Here is a 20,719-nt window from a genome sequence, read left to right as displayed (position 1 = left end):
GAAAGAGGCTCAAATACAGAAAGAAAGCAATCTACAGAAGCTGCGTCTGAAACAGCAAAAACCTGCAAACAAGCCAAATGCCCATCAAGAAGTGGATGAATGAGCCAACTGTGATGCATCTATACAATGGAACACTACTCAGCATTAAAAAGGAGTGAACTATTGATAGATGAACCTCAAAATAAAGAGCCAGAGGCCAGATAAAATAAACTGATTCCTTTATGCAACACTCTAGGAAATGCAAGCAATCTATACTGAGAGAAAACAGATCAGTGAAAGGGTGGGAAGGAAGAACTGCAAAGGGGCACCGGGAAGTGTGGGAAGTGATGAATATTTTCATTACCTTGATTACTTGATGATGGTTTCACATATGTCAAAATGCATCCGTTTGCACATTTTAAATATGTGCAGTTTATTGTGCTCAATGTATTGTATCTAAATTGAGCTGGTTAAAAAAAGAATGAAAACAATTTGGGGGCAGGTGGATATCAAGGAATTTGATGTGACCAAGAACAAGTAGAGTGATTCTCCTTATTTGTGGTATAGTTAAGGGCTTTAAAGTTACCTCAAACACTGAGTTAGTGAATGGTGAGTCTTTGGCCCTAGGGGAAATACAGAGTTAGGTTTCTATGAGTTGGTCACATTTTCATCAACCAATCAATATGTAACCTCGTTTTATGTGTTTCTGTTTAAAGACACTTTACTTAAATATACTGTTGAGGTATCTCGCTGGCTGATCAAGGATGCCAAGGGGCATGAATGATGCCTGACCCAAGCTTCCCAGTGCAATCCAATGGGGAGAAGCTCCTACAAAACCACAGAGTCAGGGTGTGCAGGTTAAGTGCCCCAAGTGAGGCAGAAACAAGACAATAAGAACTCCACAGAAGAATGTGAGAGGGCTCTCCTGTGGGGAGGACAGTGAAGCAAAGTTATTAGGGGGGAAAAATGAGGGGCTACAAAATAGAAAAGGATAAACAGGAGATTCAGGGAGGCTCAAGTTACAGAAGCCAAAAGTTGAGAGGATGTCAAAAAAAGGAAGGCTGAGGCAACATCAAGGTACGTAAGAGTTTCTGAAAGAACTTTCCTATGGGAAAGGCTATGGGACACCTTGAGGAGCTAAACAGTTGTGTGGCACAACTGTAGAAGTTTCTTGCCCTTGGAAAGAGAAAGGTGAAAGGCATACCATTCTTGGTTAGTTTCTGAAAGTTTTTTAGTTCAAACTCTCCTATAAATGGGAAAGAACCATGCATCGGAGCATCTGGGCAGAGAAATGGTCTCTACCCTTAGCCAAGCTCTGTGTTGCTAAGGTAGACTGGTGTCACGATAATGAGCCCTCCCCTGACTGCATTCCAAGGGTGAACAGGGCCATGAGAGTTGCCCTCCTGTGTGAGTAAGAGCCCAGCAAGAGCTGTACCATCGCAGCTGGGCCAGTCTCTGCAGGCCAAGAGCAGGAGAACAGAGCTCTTTCCTTGAGGCCGAGCCCCGCAAGGCAGAAGCTGCTGCATGATCACTGAGTTTGGGGATGTGATGCTTTGAACCCCAGGAAACCCCTAAAACTTCTCCCATGAGAACAAGACAACTAACCAAAAATGGGGACAGAGGAAAGCTAAGCTATGGTCCCCAAGGAACCACAGGCCTGAGGGAAACGCTCGGAGGTCTCTTTGGGCCCAAGAGCTAACAAACAGAAACTGAGACCATTAGGACCATTTGCGTGTTTCTGCCTCTCCCTCCTTGACCCCAAAACAAACAGGGCTGGCTCTTAGAGGCAGTGAGCAGTGAAGGATGGTGGGAGGGTTGCCCTGAGGCCCAGCTGATTCCCCCAAGTCTAGTGCCATGGCCCATCACTACAGGGTCCGGGATTCCCACCTCAGGCCCCACCACATCCAGGCCTGGGTGCCCTCATCTGAGACACTCTGCAAACTGAAGTCTACTCTGACAATAATTTGATTTGAAGCATCTTTCTGAAACCCCAGGGGATTGGGCTTCAACTGTTAGGTCAAGCAAAACGTGAGTTCTTAATAGGATATCTTTCTACCAAAAATACATTCCTTACCGGCAGGAGCTGGGGCCATCTTGTGACCATGGTGCCCCGGCACTTGGACAGTGCCAGCTACCAAATGGGTGCCCACGTTCACTCATTCACTTGTTGGACAAGAGGGAGCTCATCTGAGAGTCCCAAGTCAAGGAAAGGTTTCATGGCTTATGAAGTTTGGAAACTACTTCCCAGAGCACACCCTGGAAGACCATGACTCATTCAATACCTGCTAACCCCTCGAGGGACTCAAACTTGTCAAATGGGAGCACAGATGGCCACAGACTCAGCGTCTCCCTCCTGAAGGACGGAGGAGGCACCCCACGGAGTGGAGCCACCACACAGGTGGACCTGCTCTGTAAGCTGCCAGTGATCACCAGATTTCAAGCCAAAAACACAAAGACTAAGTGGGAAACGAAGTTTTGTTTCAATGCCATGTCCATGCCAAGCAGTCCATAATCAGGTAATTGGAATGCAGAGGCTGGGAAGGAGATTTCCCTTTGAGTTACCTGACCAGTAAGAAAAGGTAGGAAGCGCAAGGCTGTCAGGTGATCCAGGAAGTGGGCGCTGGGACTGGTGAGAGATGGCTTTTTGCCTTTTTCAGATGTGTCCCTTCAACACTGTAAAGTCTTGCCAGAAAGAAAACTCGTCCCAAATCTCAAGGAATCTCAGCATCACTCACAACAAATCTATGTCACCAATGAAGGATCTTGGGCAATACAAAGGGGCAGACGGGTCCGAGGAGGGCGACCGCCTGCCCGTGAGCACGGCACTCCCTGATTCAGCTTCGCAGGGCTGCCTTCCTGCAGCTCGCACACTTGCCTGATGGTTCAGGAACTGCACATCGTCTGCAATGAGCAGTCAAGAGGCAAGACGAGGGACCCAGCTGCCCTAGAGCCCCGCCCTGGGTCTCAGGCATGGAAGGGTCTGTAGAGCTACCACTGGCCACAGAGCGGTGGCTTTTTCTCTGACCCATTCTGAGATAGGGAGGTCTGCTACCTTCACTCAACTATGCTGTGAGGAGGAGGGTAAAGGGCCTGTTTTACAAAAGACAGTCCATCCCAACAGCACAGCCCACTTCCCTGGCAAGGCAGTGGCAGTTGGGGGAGGTCACGGTTCATGCATGACCAGGGCGGGAGCTGCAGGAGGCTCCAGCTCCCCCTCCTCACTGGCGCCAGGACCCTCTCTATGCAGGGGCACAGACTCTCAGAAAAAAAGCAACAGCACTGTGAGCTGTCTGGAGAGAAGGAAAATGTCCACATGCACACCTTTTGAATTTAGAAGGGGATGTGTAAAATGTTATTCAGCATCTAACACAAAGCTAACATAAGGCAGACATTTGGAAAAAGCCCAGAAACTTGCTACCAAGGGTGTGGATATGAGGGAAGGTGACCGGCAGGACCCAGGTCCCCCACCTCCCTTCAGGCCTTTGACCTGGGCTGAACTGCATTCCCAAACATTCCTATGTTAAGCCCTAACCCCCAGCACTTCAGAATGTGACTGTATTTGGAAACAAAGTCTTTACAGAGGTCACTAAGTTAAAACCGGGTCACAAAGGTGGGCCCTAATCCAATACAACTGGTGTCCTTAAAGGAGGAGGAGATTAAAACACAGACAGGTCCAGAGGGAAGAGCAGGTGAGGACGCCGCGAGAAGACAGCCATCTGCAAGCCCAGGAGAGAGGCCTCAGGAGGAACCAACTCAGCTGTCACCTTGACCTCAGACTTCCAGCCTCCAGAACTGTAAGAAAACAAACTTCTGTTGTGTAGCCAGCCAGTCTGTGGGATACTGCGGGGAAGCCCGAGCTAACAGCATCCTCCACTCTGCAGGCAAAGGCTCCGGCAGGTCTGTGTGCTAAAGCTGTTCTGGCCTCAGGTCTCTTCCTGCATCTCCAGCTACCATCTCAGACCTGCCAACGGCACTGTAAGAATCCCATACCCAGGGCCAACCAGGACAAAGAGGAGGTCCATTCCCAGAAAGGGCCACCTGAGGCTGACATGCCGAGGGAAGGCAGGGGCGCCAACACTGCCCCGGTCCTCTGTTAGCTACAGGGTCCCCAATCTCAGCGCCGACTGAGGCAGGGGCACACTAACACACACATCAGCAACAAGGCACAGGTCAAGACCCTCCCGCACTGTGTTCTAGCCCACCTTCAGAACAACATCTACCAACTCCTGAGGCTCACGAGGGGTGCCCAGAGTGACCCAGGAGGCAGGCAGCATCACCCCCACCGTATAGAAGGGCACAGGGAGACCAGTGAGGCCCAGAGGCATGTCCGCAAGGGGAGTGTGCGCAGCCCGGCTCTGCTGCAGCCCAGGCCCTCCCGTCCCTACCCGACTCAGCCCGGTGTTTCCAGGCAGAGCCGAGCCAAGGAGGAGAGGGAGAGAGGGGACAGAGACGGGAGACTCTCTTTGGGAACCTTGGAATAAAGGCTCTAGTATCAGGCCTCTACCTACAGTGACACGCATTCACTGACCACCTTAATACTGAACAGGCGACTCTCCTGCAAAGAAAGGCACAAGTGACTAGTGTCACGCATAGGGCTTACCTGTCAGGAGTTGGCTCTGTAGCACTGTCTGCTGGGGTGGCCACCCTGGCTTCACTGAGAGGACCCAGGTGAGGACCTGGCTGCCAGTCACTGGGCTGCTGGTCACTGAGCCGCCAGTCACTGGGCCCGCAGCTGCTGCTTCCTGCTCAGCATTGTGGTCAGCGCCAAAGCTGGAAAGTCAAATGGGCCATCACTGAACTTCCATAGAATTTATACAAATGAACTTATACTCTGAGCCCAAGAATAAAACTTTTAAAACAGACATGAAAGAATATTTTTCTCCAAGAAGATCATTTAAGAGCGTTCTGAGGAACAAAACAAGGACGTGACTATGTAAGATATAGGTTTCTAGTTGTCATGTGATGCCCAGAGACAGAGGACAGAGGGAAGATGCCCTGGGCTCTCCGCTCACTGCCTACACATCTCTGCGTCTCCAAAGCACGCTGCCTCCAAGGCAGGCGGGGGTATGAAGCACACAGACCTTTGCCCTCTTGTAAGGAAAGTTACCTAGAATTCACTTCGGGCCCAGGTCAGGGTCCTCCCAGGCTACAACCTTTGGCCCACCCAGCAGGAACCCGCCTCCATGTCAGACCCAGCCCCAGCCCACAATGCCTGGTACTGTTCTCAGCAGAGACCCCGCTGGGCACTCTGCATGGCGCACATGTGTTCCACGAGAGGGGTGCAGAGCAGGCAGACCTGGGGTTCCAGTTCTGGCTCTGACCTTTGATTCATCATTCAAGTCCTATGAACTGAGAGCTCAAGGCACGGAGCTCTTAGTTCACAGGTGGGTTCTAGGCATGGAGAAGAGGGTGGAGACCAATTGAAACCCCTACCGGAGGAGACTTTATAGTGACCTGGGCAACTCCCTGGTCTTCCCAGGCTCTAGTCTCACTGCAGAGCATGGGGATGAAACCCACCTCACTGAGGATTTTAATACACTGCATTGGAATGCCGCTGGATTTCAACATGTTTAAGTGAAATACACAGAGAATGACTTAGCAGTGTGACTGGCACGGAGCAAGGGTGCCATCCAGGAGCCTCCTATCGCTGTTGTGCTGGAGAAGGTCCCCTGCCTGCAACGTGGGTGATCTCAACAGATCCCTCCATGAAAGAGTCAGAAGCTACATTTTCCTAATTGTTAAATGGTGAAAATGAAACCTGCCCCTGCCTCTTAGCTGACATCAAGAAGTCCTGGGCCCAGATATAAGAAGACCAGTCAAATGGCTGTTTTTTGAAACAGGTCCTGCTGAACATGCCTGCTAAGAATCCAGGCACCAGAGAGTCTTGGTTCATCTCCAGATGCCACCCCTTAGCGGCTGATGTCTGGGCAAATTATTGAGTCACTGGGGCTCAGTGTTCCCAGCTATAAAATCAGCATGAAAATAGTATCTCACGGAGGTTTTATTAGGATTAAATGAGCTAATGCATGTAAAGGCTTAGGACAGGGTCCAACGTATAGCAAACGTTAAACAAATGTATAGTCATCATTAACTACAACACGCCAAATAATTCTCCCATTTTCAGGTGTGAAACACACCAGCCACCTGCAAGCTATGAAGCTTGCTAATGTTTAAAGGGGATGCTGGTCTTTTTAGGACCAAATGGGGAGATACGTGATATATGATTATGAGACTGATCAAAGTTGAACATCAACTGCCTATGCAAAAGCATTTTATTAAGGGTATCTGCTTTAACCCTTTCAAAGAATTTGGAAGCTTGGAAAGTATCAAGATGATTATGTCGACTAGAATATTTCTAAGTTCTAGTAGTTTAAGTGACTACAAGATAAGAAAAAAGGGTGCATGGGCAAACAGGTATGAGGGTCTGTGACATGGCAATGGGAACACTGGGAAACGGACTTACAGTCACCGTCACAACAGCATATGAATCACTGCTAATTCTCATATCCTGATGTGTGAACCATCTCTAGAAAGCCTAATCTTTTCCTCGATTCTGATTCAAATGCCCAGGACCACTTCCCAATGCATCTTCAGGCATGTGGCTTCAAATGTAAGACATGTGCTTGAAAGGTTTGCTTTTTGTCATGGGCACGATAAACTAAATACATCACTGAGGTAAAGTGAAATATACTTGTCCTATCAAACCCATCACCACTTCATCCATTTTTGTCTATTTTCTAGGAAGTTGATATTAGTCTTTACAGTTGACAAAACAAAGACAACATGATCTTCGAACCTGATAAACTGAAGAGTTACTAAGATACAATACCTCCTCAATAACCTCAGTGCCTGCCCATCAACACACAGGGGAAAGCCTGCTGCAAACACAACTCTCGGCTCTGTTTACAGTGGCCTCATCTGGCACCGACACCCAGACCACCAACACTCCAAGAGTAGACCAGCACGCTTCACACGCTGACCCGGATCACTGGACAGAAATTACAGAGTCTAAAGGGCTCACTCAGCTATTTCTCTAACAGTCAGGAGAGATTTCTTATGCAGTTTCCAGTTAGATACGACTTAAACCTGAGATCTTAAAGAATATACTAACCTGGGGAAAAATAAATAATGTCTTAACTTACTTCCAAAATATCCCAGAAACAAAGGGCCTCTTGATTTCTGTTTAGTATCTTTGATATCTTCCAAAAATTCCTGAGCTAATATAAAGTTTTCCTTCTGTCTAGCTTTCTCACACTAAATATTTAGAGTAATAACAGTGACTATTTAGACACTCAACAAATCCTAACTTTCATGACGAGGGTATTCAGCCTGTTCAGCCAGAGAGCTCCGGAGTGAAGTCTAGGCCTTCTCAGAAGGGGACAGAATATTTCTAGTTTAAAAAAAAATTAAACTCCATATTGTACCGATTATCAGAGACTCAGAGATGACTGTGTTTTCCCAGAGTAAGAGGGTGGTTATGAAGACAAATTGAGAAATATGTAAATAGAATGGAATTAAAAGGAATATTTCTAAAAAGTAATTATAAAATTTCAGAATGCTATTGCCAGGATCTATGGACAGCTTAAAGCTGAAACAACAATTAACTATGAAATACAGGCCAGGCACAGTGGCTCACGCCTGTAAACCCAACACTTTGGGAAGCCAAGGCTAGAGGACTGCTTGAGCTCAGGAGTTCAAGACCAGTTATGGCAATATAGCGTGACCCTGTTTCTACAAATAAAAATCTTTTTTAAAAAATTAACTGGGTGTGGTGGTGGGTGACTGTAGTCCCAGCTACTTAGGAGGCTTAGGTGGGAGGATCGCTTGAGCCCAGGAAGTCGAGGCTGCCATGAGCTGAGATCACACCAATGCACTACAGCCTGGGTGACGGAGTGAGACTCTGCCTCAAAAAAAAAAAAAAAAAAAAAGAAATGCCAAACTTCACACTACTTTTATCAGGTGTATCTTCTGGCCTCTTCATTCAGTAATGCAAATCCAGCAGCCACAGCTCATTTCCTGGCGAAGATGATGGAACAGGAGGCCCAGAGAAGCCGGCAGCAGATGGAAGCGAAAACAGAAACCATCCCACCTCACTGCCAACATCATCCCTCAGCACCTATGGCAGATCGGTTCCAGGACACCAGAGACACCAAAATCCATCAGAGGATGCTCCAGTCCCTGGTATAAAATGGCGTAGTATTTGGATACGACCTACACACTTCCATTCACTTTAAAACATTTCTAGATTAATTACAATACCTGACACAATGTAAATGCTATATTGTTTATGCTGTATTGTTTTTATTTGAATTATTTTATTGTTATATTTGATTGTTTGGGGGGGATTGAATATTTTTATCCATGGTTAGTTGAATCCAAGGATGTGGAACCCACAGACGCACAAGCTGTGGAATAGGAGGGCGGCTGTACTTTCAAATCACCAAACATACAGAAAGGCTCAGCAGCAACTCAGCTGCCAGGGACCCATTCATCTGCCCAATCCTAGGAAGGCCCTTCTTCCCTCACTAACCTGTCCACCAGCAGACACCAGGAGAGGGCCACAGAGACAGTGAATGGCCAGGGGGCAGAGCGCGGACACCCCGGGAGCAGCTTCTGAACTGCCACCATCACTGAAACCAACAAAACTTAGCCAAAATGTGTAAACAGGCCCAGACTCCACCTAGGTCTCAATTTCAGGGTCAAGCAGGACCAACAGGCCCAATAATCCTCAGTGTGGGGCCTCCAGGAGCCACCAGCCAAGCAAGCACAAAGATGGGTTAGCCAGAGAGCGTGCTTCCCCCTACAGCCATGCAGACCAGAAGCACAGGGAGGTCAGAGGCTGCCTACCTGAAAGAGGCAGCACACTGCTCTAAAACTAGCCAAAGGCCAGCAGAGCGGTCAGAGGCAGGATAAATACACATGCACACATGCACAGAACAGCAACTGAGCAAAACACCTACAGAAAAGACCACACTCACAATAGTTTATATACATAGGTATGCATATTTTAGGTTAGCCCTAAGAATAATACTATACAAACCATAAAATATCATAGCACTTACTTAGGAGATATAAAAAGACCTAAATGAATGGAAACATGCTAAGTTCCTAAATGGAAAGATTAAACATCATAAGGATTAATTCTCTTAAAAGTAATATAAATATCCAAAACAACTTTATAAATGAAATGTAGTATGTTATCTATCTAAATTCAAGCAGTTTTTTTCTTAGAACCAGTGGAATAATCCTAAAACTAACAAAATAAAATAAGTGGTAAGATGGTCAATCATAGAGCATTAAGGGAGAATTACTCATCATCTAGTAAAATGCACGCTAAAGCAAAAGTAGTTAAAATAGTGTGTACTTGGCACAAAAATACATGCTACTGTTCATCCAGAAGAGTCAAATCTGCAAATACGAACATGAGTATTTTTATCATGGCACCACGTGCTACATAAGCTACACTGAAACAAGAGTGGGCACGTATCTTTACTCCACAATTGAGCATACAGGATCCCTGGGACTAGAATCCCAGGGCTCACAGCCATTCCTGACTCTCCAGATGATGCCACCCAAGATGGTGGTGACAGCTATGATAACTGTACTCAGGGCAATGGCAGCCACCCTTGATTGACAACCTATTACCTGTCAGAATCTTACCAAATGCTTTACAATCTCTCACGGGAGGGCTTTTTGAAGATCAAATTGAAGGAAGTAAAGGCATGTGAGACACAAAACACAACATGCAAAGATAGGTGGGTTTTAATTAAGAATAACTAGATATCAATCCTTTGAGGCAGCACTGTTACCCCATTTTAACAGAAACCAAGGCTAGGAGATGGTAATTATATGCCAAGGCCACACAGTTAATCAATGGCAGAGCAAAGATGCAAGTCAACAGGTACCTGGATGTATGAATCCCTGCCACACAGTTTGTGATTTTAATAAAATATCATTTGTACCATAAGGAAAAAAACAGAAAACTTTTACAATAATTGTAAAGTTTCTCTTCATTTTGATTATTTCAATCACTTGCTGGAACAGATTTTGTCATTTCCTTTTAGGGAAAAGAAAATCTACTAGAGTGAGCCTGAAATCCAAGGCGCAGAAGATAACAGAATTTCTTTTAAAATCCCCTGCATGCCAGGAATTAAAGATTTTAGTGATGAGGTATAAATAAGGAACCCCCTTAACCTGATAAAAGGCATCTATCCAAAACTTCCAGCAGGCAAGTGGCACACGTAATGAAGAAGCACAAATGACATCCCCATTAACATTAGGGCCAGAAAGCTCACAATGTCAGTATCAGGCGTAACTGTTCTAGGGGTCTAGAAAACACAGTGAAGTAAGAAACAGAAACAAGGTGTAAATGTTGTATCGAAAAAGAGTTTTAAAAACTGCCTGATATGGTTTGGTTCTGTGTCCCCACCAAATCTCATGTCAAATTGTAACCCCCAGTGTTGGAGGTGGAGCCTGGTGGAAGGTGACTGGACTGTGGTGGTGGGTCCTTCATGAATGGTTTAGCGCCAGCCTCGTGGTGCTGTTGTGATGGAGTTCTCAAGAGACCTGGTTAAGTGTGGGGCACCTCCCCCCACTTCTCTTCCTCTTCCTCCAGCCACATAAAACATGTCTGCTTCCCCTGTCACCTTCCACCTTGATTGTAGGTTTCTTGAGGATGCCTCAGAAGCCGAGCAGATGCTGCCGTGCTTCCTGTCCAGCCTGCAGAATCGGGAGTGAATTAAACCTCTTTTCTTCATGAATTACCCAGTTTCAAGTATTCTTTTATAGTAGTGCAAGAACAGACTAATACACCGTCACTATTTACAGATGAAATTTAAGACCATGCACTGAAAAATAATTAGAACCGATCTGAACGTTTAGTAAGATTGCGATCCCAGAGCAAACTACAAACCCTCCCCAGCCCTTCTGCGCAGCAGCTCCAAGACACCTAGGAAGTCTAATGGTGAAAATGATTTAATTCGCAGAAGCAACCAAAACAACACACTTAAGAATATATGCGAGATCCTTTGAAGAAAATAAAAAATTTTTGAGGAAGCCAAAAGAAGATCAGAAGGGTTACAAATGCACCACCTCCTTTAAAGGGAAGCCCTCACATTGCTGACAGCCACTCCACCTCCACATCAGTGAGTTAAAGCAGTATCATCCCAAGGAAGGCCCTGTCTTCAAGGAACTCAGCTTGCTGATTTACAGATACAGGAACAGACATGTCCATTTACAGAATAAAAGTAAGAGAATGCAGCCAGAGGTGAATGATGACACATAAATTAAAAATAAGATCATGGATAGCTGGCAACTTATGCTCAGTAAGATCCCACAGTCATATCCTCACCTCCCATATGTGCCTTAAACATTACAAGAACTACTAAACTACTAAGAGATAGTACAGAAGAAAAATGTTATAAAATCTGAGTGAGGAAGATCTTCATAAGCAAGATTCTCAACCTAGAAGCCATGAAGGAAAAACTAACTTCTGTTCAGCAAAAGACCCTATAGACAAATCAAAAGACAGGCAAAAAGCCGGCGGGGTGCAGTTGCTCACGCCTGTAATCCCTGCACTTTGGGAGGCTGGTCAGGAGATCGAGACAATCCTGGCTAACACGGTAAAACCCCATCTCTACTAAAAATACCAAAAAATTAGCCGAGCATGGTGGTGGGCGCCTGTAGTCCCAGCTACTCAGGAGGCTGAGGCAGGAGAATGGCGTGAACCCGGGAGGCGGAGCTTGCAGTCAGCAGAGATCACACCACTGCACTCCAGCCTGGGCGACAGAGCAAGACTCCGTCTCAAAAAAAAAAGCCTTGGGACAAAATATTTCCATTACCACGCAGCCAACAATCTGCATTTAATCTCTTCTTTACTGAAATAAGAGATAGGATATAAGCAGCCCAACATAAAAATGGGGAGAGGATAGAAGCAAACAATTTGCAAAACAGACATGTGAAACATGCTAAACTTCACAACGAGCCAGGGAGACATAGACAAACACACGGGCTATAATCAATAGCTGAAAATTAAAAGGACTGGGACTACCCAGAGTTAAGGATGGCCCGAACAGCAACAGGGCTCCCCTAAACCGGAGGTGGGATCACACTGTACGGGCATGGGGAGGCCCGCTGGAGTGGGGGAAGCAGCTTTCAGACTTTAGTCTTAGGCACAGGCATCCTACTTGGAATAGCTTATCCTACAGAAAGACTCACATGCATACACACGTATACATACACACGTACACACACACGGAATGTTTACTACACACTTTAACACAGAAAAACTGGAAGCAACCTAAATGTGGCTGCCCAAATCCCTCCTCTCCCCCAGTCCATGGCACCCACCAAACTGCATAAGGCAGAAACAAGAGTTCTCCATTCCTAACTTTCTCTTCTGCCTTCCATCCATGTAATCCGCTAGCCCAGCTCATTGGCTGCAGAAGCATCTGAGAGTCGTCCACTCCCTTCCATCTCTGCTGCCAACTCCAGGCCTTTGCCCCTTATCTGAACTGGGACTCAGCTGCCCTGTCTCTAAGCATCCTCACTGCTTCCCACTCAACCTGCCCTAGCTCTGGGGAGCCCATGAGGTGACACCATTTCCCTCTGTACTTCAAATGCACCCAACTTCTCGGCGACAGCTACCAGGCCTGACCCATGTGGCTCCTGCCTCCTCTCCAGGCTGCCCAGACACTGCTGTCCCATGCTGAAGTCACCTCGCTCACCAGCCTGGCCTCCTCCAGGTTCTCAGACTCTATCCTCCCTCATGGCCTTTGCATGCTCTCTGCCTTGTATTTGGAATTTTTTCAAACATTTGTGGCCCCAGCTGCCTTCCACCTTCCCCTGCTGGTAGCCTCCTCAGAGCATCAAGGCTCCCCATCCACCCTGTCCTGTCCCTGTCCACCCTGAGGGATCAGGCCGCCTGGCCCACTCCAGACCCTCTCCAGACCCTCTCCACACGGGTCTATAGCTCAGCCCTTGGCTGCCTCTTCTGCAGAACACATCAGGCTTGCTAGTGCTGTTCGTCTTCCTGCCAACTTTTTTTGTGTCCCTTTCCCCAAGAAGAGGTAGCTCTGAGGCCTGTCCTGATTACTGCTGTATCCCATCTCTTAGCACAGGGCCAAGTGGCTCAAATCTTTGCTGAACTTATGGAAAAAATGCCTGGACAGGAGCCGACTTAAATATAGTAGAGCACAGTACTCCTCCAGCATGGGAAGCAGCATTGGAAGGCACATAAAAGCTCTAAAGGAGCCACGGGGACATAAGCTCTGGTCTGTGGGAGGCAGCTGTGAAAGTGGCTCAGAACTCAGCCTCCCCCAGCTGGGGTGGGGGCAGCCTGCACAAGCACTCAGCCACTCTCTGCCTCAATTTCCTCAACTGTAAACTGAGAACAAAACAGTCCCAACTTCATGCAAGGATGAAATGATGCAATTCCCACAGAGTGCTTCACACAGCACTGACAGAAGGCAAGTATTTAACAAAGGAGGCAAAGAGCTAAGCACCAGGAATAAGCAACACTGCCGTAAAAAGGGGAAAGCAGTATATCTGTGGGTGTCTGCACCCAGGAATTCCAAACAGAGAAAATGAGAGAAACTATTTGCAAACTACTCATCTGACAAGAGATTAATAACCAGAATGTATAAGGAGTTCAAACAATTCCATAGCAAAAAAACAAGTAACCCAATTTAAAAATGGGCAAAAACATGTGAACAGACATCTCTAAAAGAAGACATACAAAGAGCCAACAGGTGTATCCAAAAAATGCTCAACACTAATATTTATCAGGGAAATACAGATCAAAACCACAATAAGATATCATCTCACCCCAGTTAAAATGACTATTATCAAAAAGGGAATAATGGATACTGGGGAGAATGTACCAAAAGGGACCCCTTAGTGCAGACCCTATGGAGAACAATATGGAGGTTCCTCAGAAAACTAAAAATAGAACATACGATCCAGCAATTCCACTGCTGGGTATATACCCAAAAGAAAGGATCTGTATCAAAAAGACATCTGCACTCCCGTGTTTATTGCAGCATTATTCACAATAGCCAAGATATGAAATCCATCTAAGTGTCCAACAACAATGAACTCATTTCAAAAAGGTGGTACATACACACAGTGGAGTGCTATTCAACCATAAAAAAGGAGTGAAATTCTATCATTTGCAACAGCATGCATTAACATGGAAGACAGGTATAGAAAGACATATGACATGTTCTCACTCATGTGCAAGCTATAAAGTGGATCTAATGAAGAAAGAGAGTAGATTGGTGGTTACCAGAGACAGGGAAGAGTAGGGGGGTACGGAGGATTAAAAAAAAGTTGATTAATAGGTACAAATATATGGTCACCTTATTGATTTATGTAATACTAGGCCTTATTTCTGCTCATTCTTGAAATAAGTATACTTAATTAAATAAATCAATAAGGTGACTACCATCTACAATAATCTATTGTACACTTCAAAATAGCAAGAAGAGAAGAATTTGAATGTTTCTAAAGTTAAGACAAATATTTAAGGTGGTGGGTATATCAAGTACACTGATTTGACCTTTACGAATTACATGATGCATTAAATTATCTTATGTACCTTGAAACTATGTTTATCTATTATGCATCAATAAAAAAGTAATTAGTTAATTCCACAGAGCAAAAGGAGCCAAAAGAACCCTGAACACCAGCCTCAAAGGAGGGCCATAAGAAGTGAAGTGAGAATTTCACTCTCTACAGACTTCTGGGTTCGACTGTTTAAAATAAAGATCACAAATTACTCATGCAACTTTAAAATTTATCTAAGAATGTTTTCATCCAGTTTCAGGCCAAGGGTCCTATATGCTTCTCCTCACACAAAAACCTATACTCATGGTCCCTTGTGATCCCCCTCTGCCCTTGTGGAGGGCTCCCCCTCCCTTTCTAGGAATTCCAGAGAAATCACTGCTCTATACCTAAACACAATGAGGCTATTAAGTGCTTAAGGCCAAGTCACATGAATATTAACTGCACAGGCCCTTTTCCATACAGGCAGCTTCTGGAAATACTGAAAGACTCTGCCCTTCTATTTTCTTTTCTTTTTCTTCCTTTCTTTTCCTTTTCTTCTTCCCTTAAAGGAGTTTTAAAAAAAGTTAAAGTAGTTTTAAATAAAAGGGGGAGTTAAAGAAAAAAAGATACACTCAAAAGTAAAGAGGAAAGACATTCTTGCTTGTGGAGGAAACATAATGTAATCCTAATCGTTACAACTGTGCCAGGAGTAATAGTTTGGAGTGAAGAGGCGTGCACAGTTGATTAAGATTTCTCCTCTCCTCAATGAAGAAAGCTGTGGGGAAACAGTCAATGTGCTTTGGACGCTTCATTACCACCCCCAAACAGCCAGTTATCAACATTAGCCCATCACCAGCACACACCCCAGAGCCCACTAGGGCCTGGCATTCTATTCTAAAGATGATGACATCTTTTCATTCTCTATATCATTAGTATATTCAGTAACTAACTACTGTGTGTTCTAGGTTTTCAGGGTAATGTCTATATAAACATATATAAGGAAAACCAATCCTCAACTCAGAAAATCAAGAATTTTGCAGACAATAAAAACATAGGGTTCCTACAAACAGGAACGGTTGGTAAACAATGATTAATGGCTCTGAAATGCATCATTATCATACAGTAGGCAGGTCGCACAAGATTGAAAACTGACACAGGGTGTGGACATATTAAAAATGACTTTATCTAGCAATGTAATCTAACTTTTCTGCAGTATTCTTTTTTAATGAGTGTGCATGATCTCCTGTATTTAGTTCTCTTGGTCTCCTGCACAGACCGGTGCAACATCCTCCCAGGTACCCGCTGCCTGGCCGCCAGGAAGTCCAAGGCAGGAGTACCAGAATGCCCGCCCAGATGCCCAAGGCAGGAGTACCAGACTGCCGGCCCCTCTGGCTCCTGATCCTCCAGTTCCAAAAGGACACCTGGATCCTGAAGGTATAGGGCAGGCAGGTGCAGGCAAGCATGGGACACCTTAAGAGTACGCTTACCAACTGCAGGGAGAGTCCTGCGTTGTTTCCTGCCTCCAAATGCAGACGACTTCCATCCTGGTACGGCCTCTTGTCATCTGCCTGCCCCAAGACCATGCTCTCTGGCCACACGGTCACAAGGACTCCAGGGATGCTCCACAGGAAGGAGAATGCTCTGGTCTGGGCAGAGCTGGCCCACTTTGAGGCCCACATCCACCCATCGCACTCGTGAGTCACAGTATGGTAGCCCCCATGCCATACCCTCCATACCTACAAGAGTCCCTGTGGCTCCTGGCCAGCTGTGGGTACAGTTCAGCTCCCAACCCATCCTTGGGGACCCAGAGACAGTTCTTACATCGTCCTATCCAGGTATCTTTCTTAAATCAGACCCAGCAGTGAGCCACTAGGCCCACCACGTTGGGGACCCGGACTGTATCCTACACCGGGCTGCCCACACCTCGTTCACAGACATGACCCATCTACCACTTTGCTCCTGTGTTGCGATCCAGAAGCCCAAGCTGTGCCTCTCAATGACCTGTTCTGCCTTCCTAGAACTGGGGAGACCAGTTGAGGAAGCAGCAGAAACCCATGATGCTCTCCAAAGCTGGTTCCTTCTCTGTGCAGAGGGCCTCAGGTAATCATCTGCCTCCTACACTCGGGTTCTGAGTGAGAGCTCAGCATTCTGCTTCCCAAAAATACCTACCCAGCAGCCCTATGGTGCTGCCCAGCTGGGTCCGCTCAAACCTCTCCCAACACCCCCAGCTCCACCCCATCATTGACACCTCTCAGGCCTGCAGCCACCTAGACACAGCCTCAGCTCCCATGACCTGGGGACAAACTGTGCAATGACAAAGGCGAACCCTGAGTGGTGCTTTAGCTAAAGGAAGTAAATAACCTGTAATTTGGCAAATAATTTAGAAAAATCGATGCAGGAAGCTCAAATATCAGATTCTGCACTAATTCTCTTTTTACCTGGCTCTTGTAATTTGGGTAGAAAACTTTAAGACTCCATCGCTACCTCCTTCAATCCCCAAATTAAGACTTCAATTGCCCTAATAAGGCCTTCATAAACCCCCAGGTTCATTGTGGTCAGCTGGGAGTTCTGTTTTCACTTCCTTTATAATCACCCGTTTCTATGTTTCCCCTTAGTCCTGAAATTCAGTATTCTTTCATTAATTCACTCAGTACACACTTACCATGTGATCACTATGTTCTCAATCTTAGCATTGTCACTTACAGAGCCACCTCCAACATGCTCCCTAATCTGGTTTCCGTAGGTCTGTGAATGCAAGATGCCAAAAGTGCAACCAAACTTCACCCATTGGTCAAGATCGTAGAATGATGATCTCAACAGAGGCAGCTTGTGGCAAGCATGACCGACCATTGCTTTTATCAGTTCTGCAAAAGCTGCATGCAAGGATTCTGGAGGAGCTTGTTCACAGGTGTCTGAAAGGGGGCCCTCAGCTGTTGATGAGGCCCACAGGGAACCGCCCTCCACAGTTGGTAACTTTAGTTCTAGCTATTCTCAAATCATTGTCCAAAGAACAGCTCCTCCTCTTCTATTTCAGGAAGTTTGCTTCTTGGACCAGAGGCAAAGCCAAAGGGAGAAAAGTGGAGCCCCATTCACTGGGCTGATGAACAGAAAGCTACCCAGGACCACAGACACGACTGGTATGCAGGCAAATCACTCTGATGCCCACCTCTGAACTCAGGGGAATCCATCTTAAAGCATCCACTATGCCCCATGAGAATGGAGTCCCCATGATGAGGCTGTGTTCTAATCAAAGCTAATTCAAACTTCCTTCACTCCACCATCAAAATCCACTCTTAGCATTTCATTACACGAGTTATCCTCCTCTCCGCAATTTGAGCCATTAAAAGAGTCACAACAATCGAATTTCAAACTGTCTCCTGTTAATATTACTAAGTTTCCTCTAAATCTTTTTAGAATTCCATTGTCCTCCACTGTTGTGATGCTAAGTAGTCAGGAATCTGACCAGAGCCATGGAGCCACACAGGAGGTTGGGTTTCCCAGGAGGAAAGAGAGTCCTGGGACCCAAGAAAGAACCTGTCCTTCATATCCGCCAAAACCACCTGCTTAGCTTCTCTTGGCAAATATAGATCAGGTCCTCCTCACTTCCCCCATCCTTCCTGACAGAGGAAAATGGGTCCATGGTCATGAATGTCTCGCCCTCCCTCCAAGGCTGTCCTTCTACAAAGTCAGCTCATGGCCAGTTTTGTGCACCCTGTACCCCATGGTTCAGGGGTCTCTGAGCACCACACTAAGGACCTTTGTGCTTCAGGAGGTGGTGGGACTCACAGGGCCTCTGATAGGGCACAACACAGCCACATCTGTGTGTGTACTCAAAGACTGTCAGCCTGCAACAGCAGTGGGGAGGAAGAGAATGCAGATTCCTGCTTTCTCTGCAACAACCTTCTCTCCTCAGCTCCTTTACATGTTAGGTAAAAAAAAGCCACCCTTCTTATTCTCCGGTCGCTGTTGATTAACACTCCTTTGCTCCAAGGCACTCTCGGGTGGATCATCGAATGACGTTGGTATCACAGTTTCTTTTACAAACCTTTAGTCTGCCCCCCAGTAAAGAAGACCTGAGGATAGAAACTGTCGTATATACCTGGGCAGCCAACACAGGACACATCACATTGGCTCAACAAACACTGGGGGAAGAGACAGAGAGACAGCTGCCTGTGCTTGTGCATCACAGCCCCCACATTCAAGCTGTGCCAAGCTTCCCAAGAGTCCCTGAAATGCTGCTGCCCTGCCTGGTCCCAGGCTCTCTAGACTCAGGCAACTGAAGCTAATCACTTCATCTAGTTCCATCAAGGTGGTATGCAGCATCTAGCATTACCACTTTCAGGCTGCATCCACGGTTTAATACAAAAAGGGATAAAATTTTTCCAGAAGACTGAAGAACTAAGTTCCCTCATTTGGCACATAATAGTTATGGACCAAGTATCCTCAAGATCTCTCTGAGGCCTAAGCTGCTGAGTTTCTGATTCAAACAACAGACATAAGAAAGCAACCAGCGGAACTGGTGGTTCCCAAGCACCTCTCTATCTGAATTCAGTGACGGGGTGTTGCAGCCCCTGGCCTCCAAGGTCTCTGCCTAAATCCCCACACCTGTGCTTCCACCTGTGGTAGCCTCTCACATGGTACCCAGGTATGAGTGACCTCACCCCTATGGCAAGACCTCCAGGAGCAGTGAAGCCAAAATTATCTTCAAGATAGTAAGATATGATGTGTCCTTGTCCCTTGCATTCCCTCACAAATGCACGGCGGAGTTTTCTAGAGGCCAAATGGCATGTGACTGATTGCAGATGGCAGGGGGATGGGGGGATCCAACTACCTTCTCTTAAAGCAGACATTAAAGGGATTTAAAAAGTACAAAACAATGCCACTCTTCTCATTTTTTTTTGTTTTTGAAAATACAGTTTTCCATAAAAGATGTTATGTTTACATATAATGGGTTAATATTCTTTTTACATGGAGAAACAAATATTTTTTAAATGCCTGTCAATTCCTGAAATCGTAAATTTCAATATATACAGCCACATAACCACAGCCCTTTGGGGCCTTCAGTAATTTTTAACAGTGTCAAGGCAACCTAGGACCCAGACCTGGGGGTGCCCCCCTGGGAATCTCAGCCCTGCCCAGCACCCAGGACTTCAATGTGCCCTATGGAACAGTCTGACAGAAACCAAACCTCCACCCCAGACATGGAACTGCTGCCCAATGAAACTCTGCAATGAATCTTAGCTTTTATGGAGTAAGAGTCCATGGAGACTTCTTCATTCAGAAAGATTTTCTTAAAAACAATGTTGAGTTTGAGACCTGGCCACACAAATGAACACCACTGGCCAGAAACCATGTGCAACTGAGCCTGCTCCACACAATCAGCAGGACATTCCATTCCAGTCTACTCCACCAGTCTACTCCTCCAGGGTCAGTTTGAAGTAGGGGGTCCCAGAGGGTCATTGCCTTTGAAAAGTGGCTCAACTGTTCTCCCCAAAGCCTTGTCCTGCTTGTTGATTCTGGCAAGATGCATAGCTCTAGGTCATTTAGAATGTTCCTCCCCTGCCTCCTGCATAAGCCACACGAATGGCAAGAGTCAGAAGGAAAATGTCATATGTCCAGTATTTCCAGTTCAAAGTACAGCCAGCAGGACGGACTGCCCCCCTGGGGTTGCCAACACTCACAGGTGGCCAGAGCTTCACCATCTGCCCTCTCCTTGTGTTAAAACAGGGGCCAAAACTAAACAGCACACATCAGCGCCCAAGATTCGTGCTACTCTCAACTGATACTGCTCTTAGCTATCTGTGCCATTTTGTTTAAACTGGTAGAAGAGACCAGAACCCGCAGCCCAGTAGGAATGAACCCCAGGCCTCCCCACAGCTTCAGGGCAACGTCCTCCTCTCTCTGCCTGCTGCGGGATTACCACTCTCAGGATTCAGCACAACGCTTAACAGGAGGAAAGAGGATCTATTTCTGACCTGGCAACATGAGACTTACTCTTCTAAATGGGGCATGGGCCTTCATCATATCTGTTGTTTCAACTCATGAGTCAGGATATTACAAAGGTAGAAAGTTCTTACCTGTAGGAAGCCAAAATCCACCCGGAAAAGTCATTACAAAGCCAACCTCACTTGAATGGCACATGTGTCCCCTAAACCTGGTACTGAAGTACGAGAGGCGAAGTGAAATTGTGATGGGG

General features: G+C 46.2%; 1 protein-coding gene across 12 annotated transcripts in view; it reads right to left on the bottom strand.

The window, feature by feature from the left end:
• Window positions 1-20,719, bottom strand: part of GRB10 (growth factor receptor bound protein 10) — a 204,259-nt gene that overhangs the window by 162,258 nt on the left and 21,282 nt on the right. For 10 of the 12 annotated variants that reach the window (XM_055293144.2, XM_055293137.1, XM_055293145.2 and 7 more), the window contains one exon: window positions 4,580-4,749. Coding sequence is in view for 2 of the 12 variants with exons in the window: in XM_055293137.1 (XP_055149112.1) it covers window positions 4,580-4,749 (170 nt within the window). In the remaining 10 variants the exon portion in view is untranslated. Of the gene's footprint in view, window positions 1-4,579; window positions 4,750-20,719 lie in introns of those variants that run through there. The other 2 variants (XM_055293150.2, XM_063609527.1) reach the window with 2 other exon arrangements.

The sequence above is a fragment of the Symphalangus syndactylus genome, chromosome 9 (genome assembly GCF_028878055.3).
Source record: "Symphalangus syndactylus isolate Jambi chromosome 9, NHGRI_mSymSyn1-v2.1_pri, whole genome shotgun sequence".
NCBI classification, from domain to species: domain Eukaryota; kingdom Metazoa; phylum Chordata; class Mammalia; order Primates; family Hylobatidae; genus Symphalangus; species Symphalangus syndactylus.
Note: the sequence above shows the minus strand (reverse complement) of the source record. Positions and strands in the feature narration are given on the sequence as shown.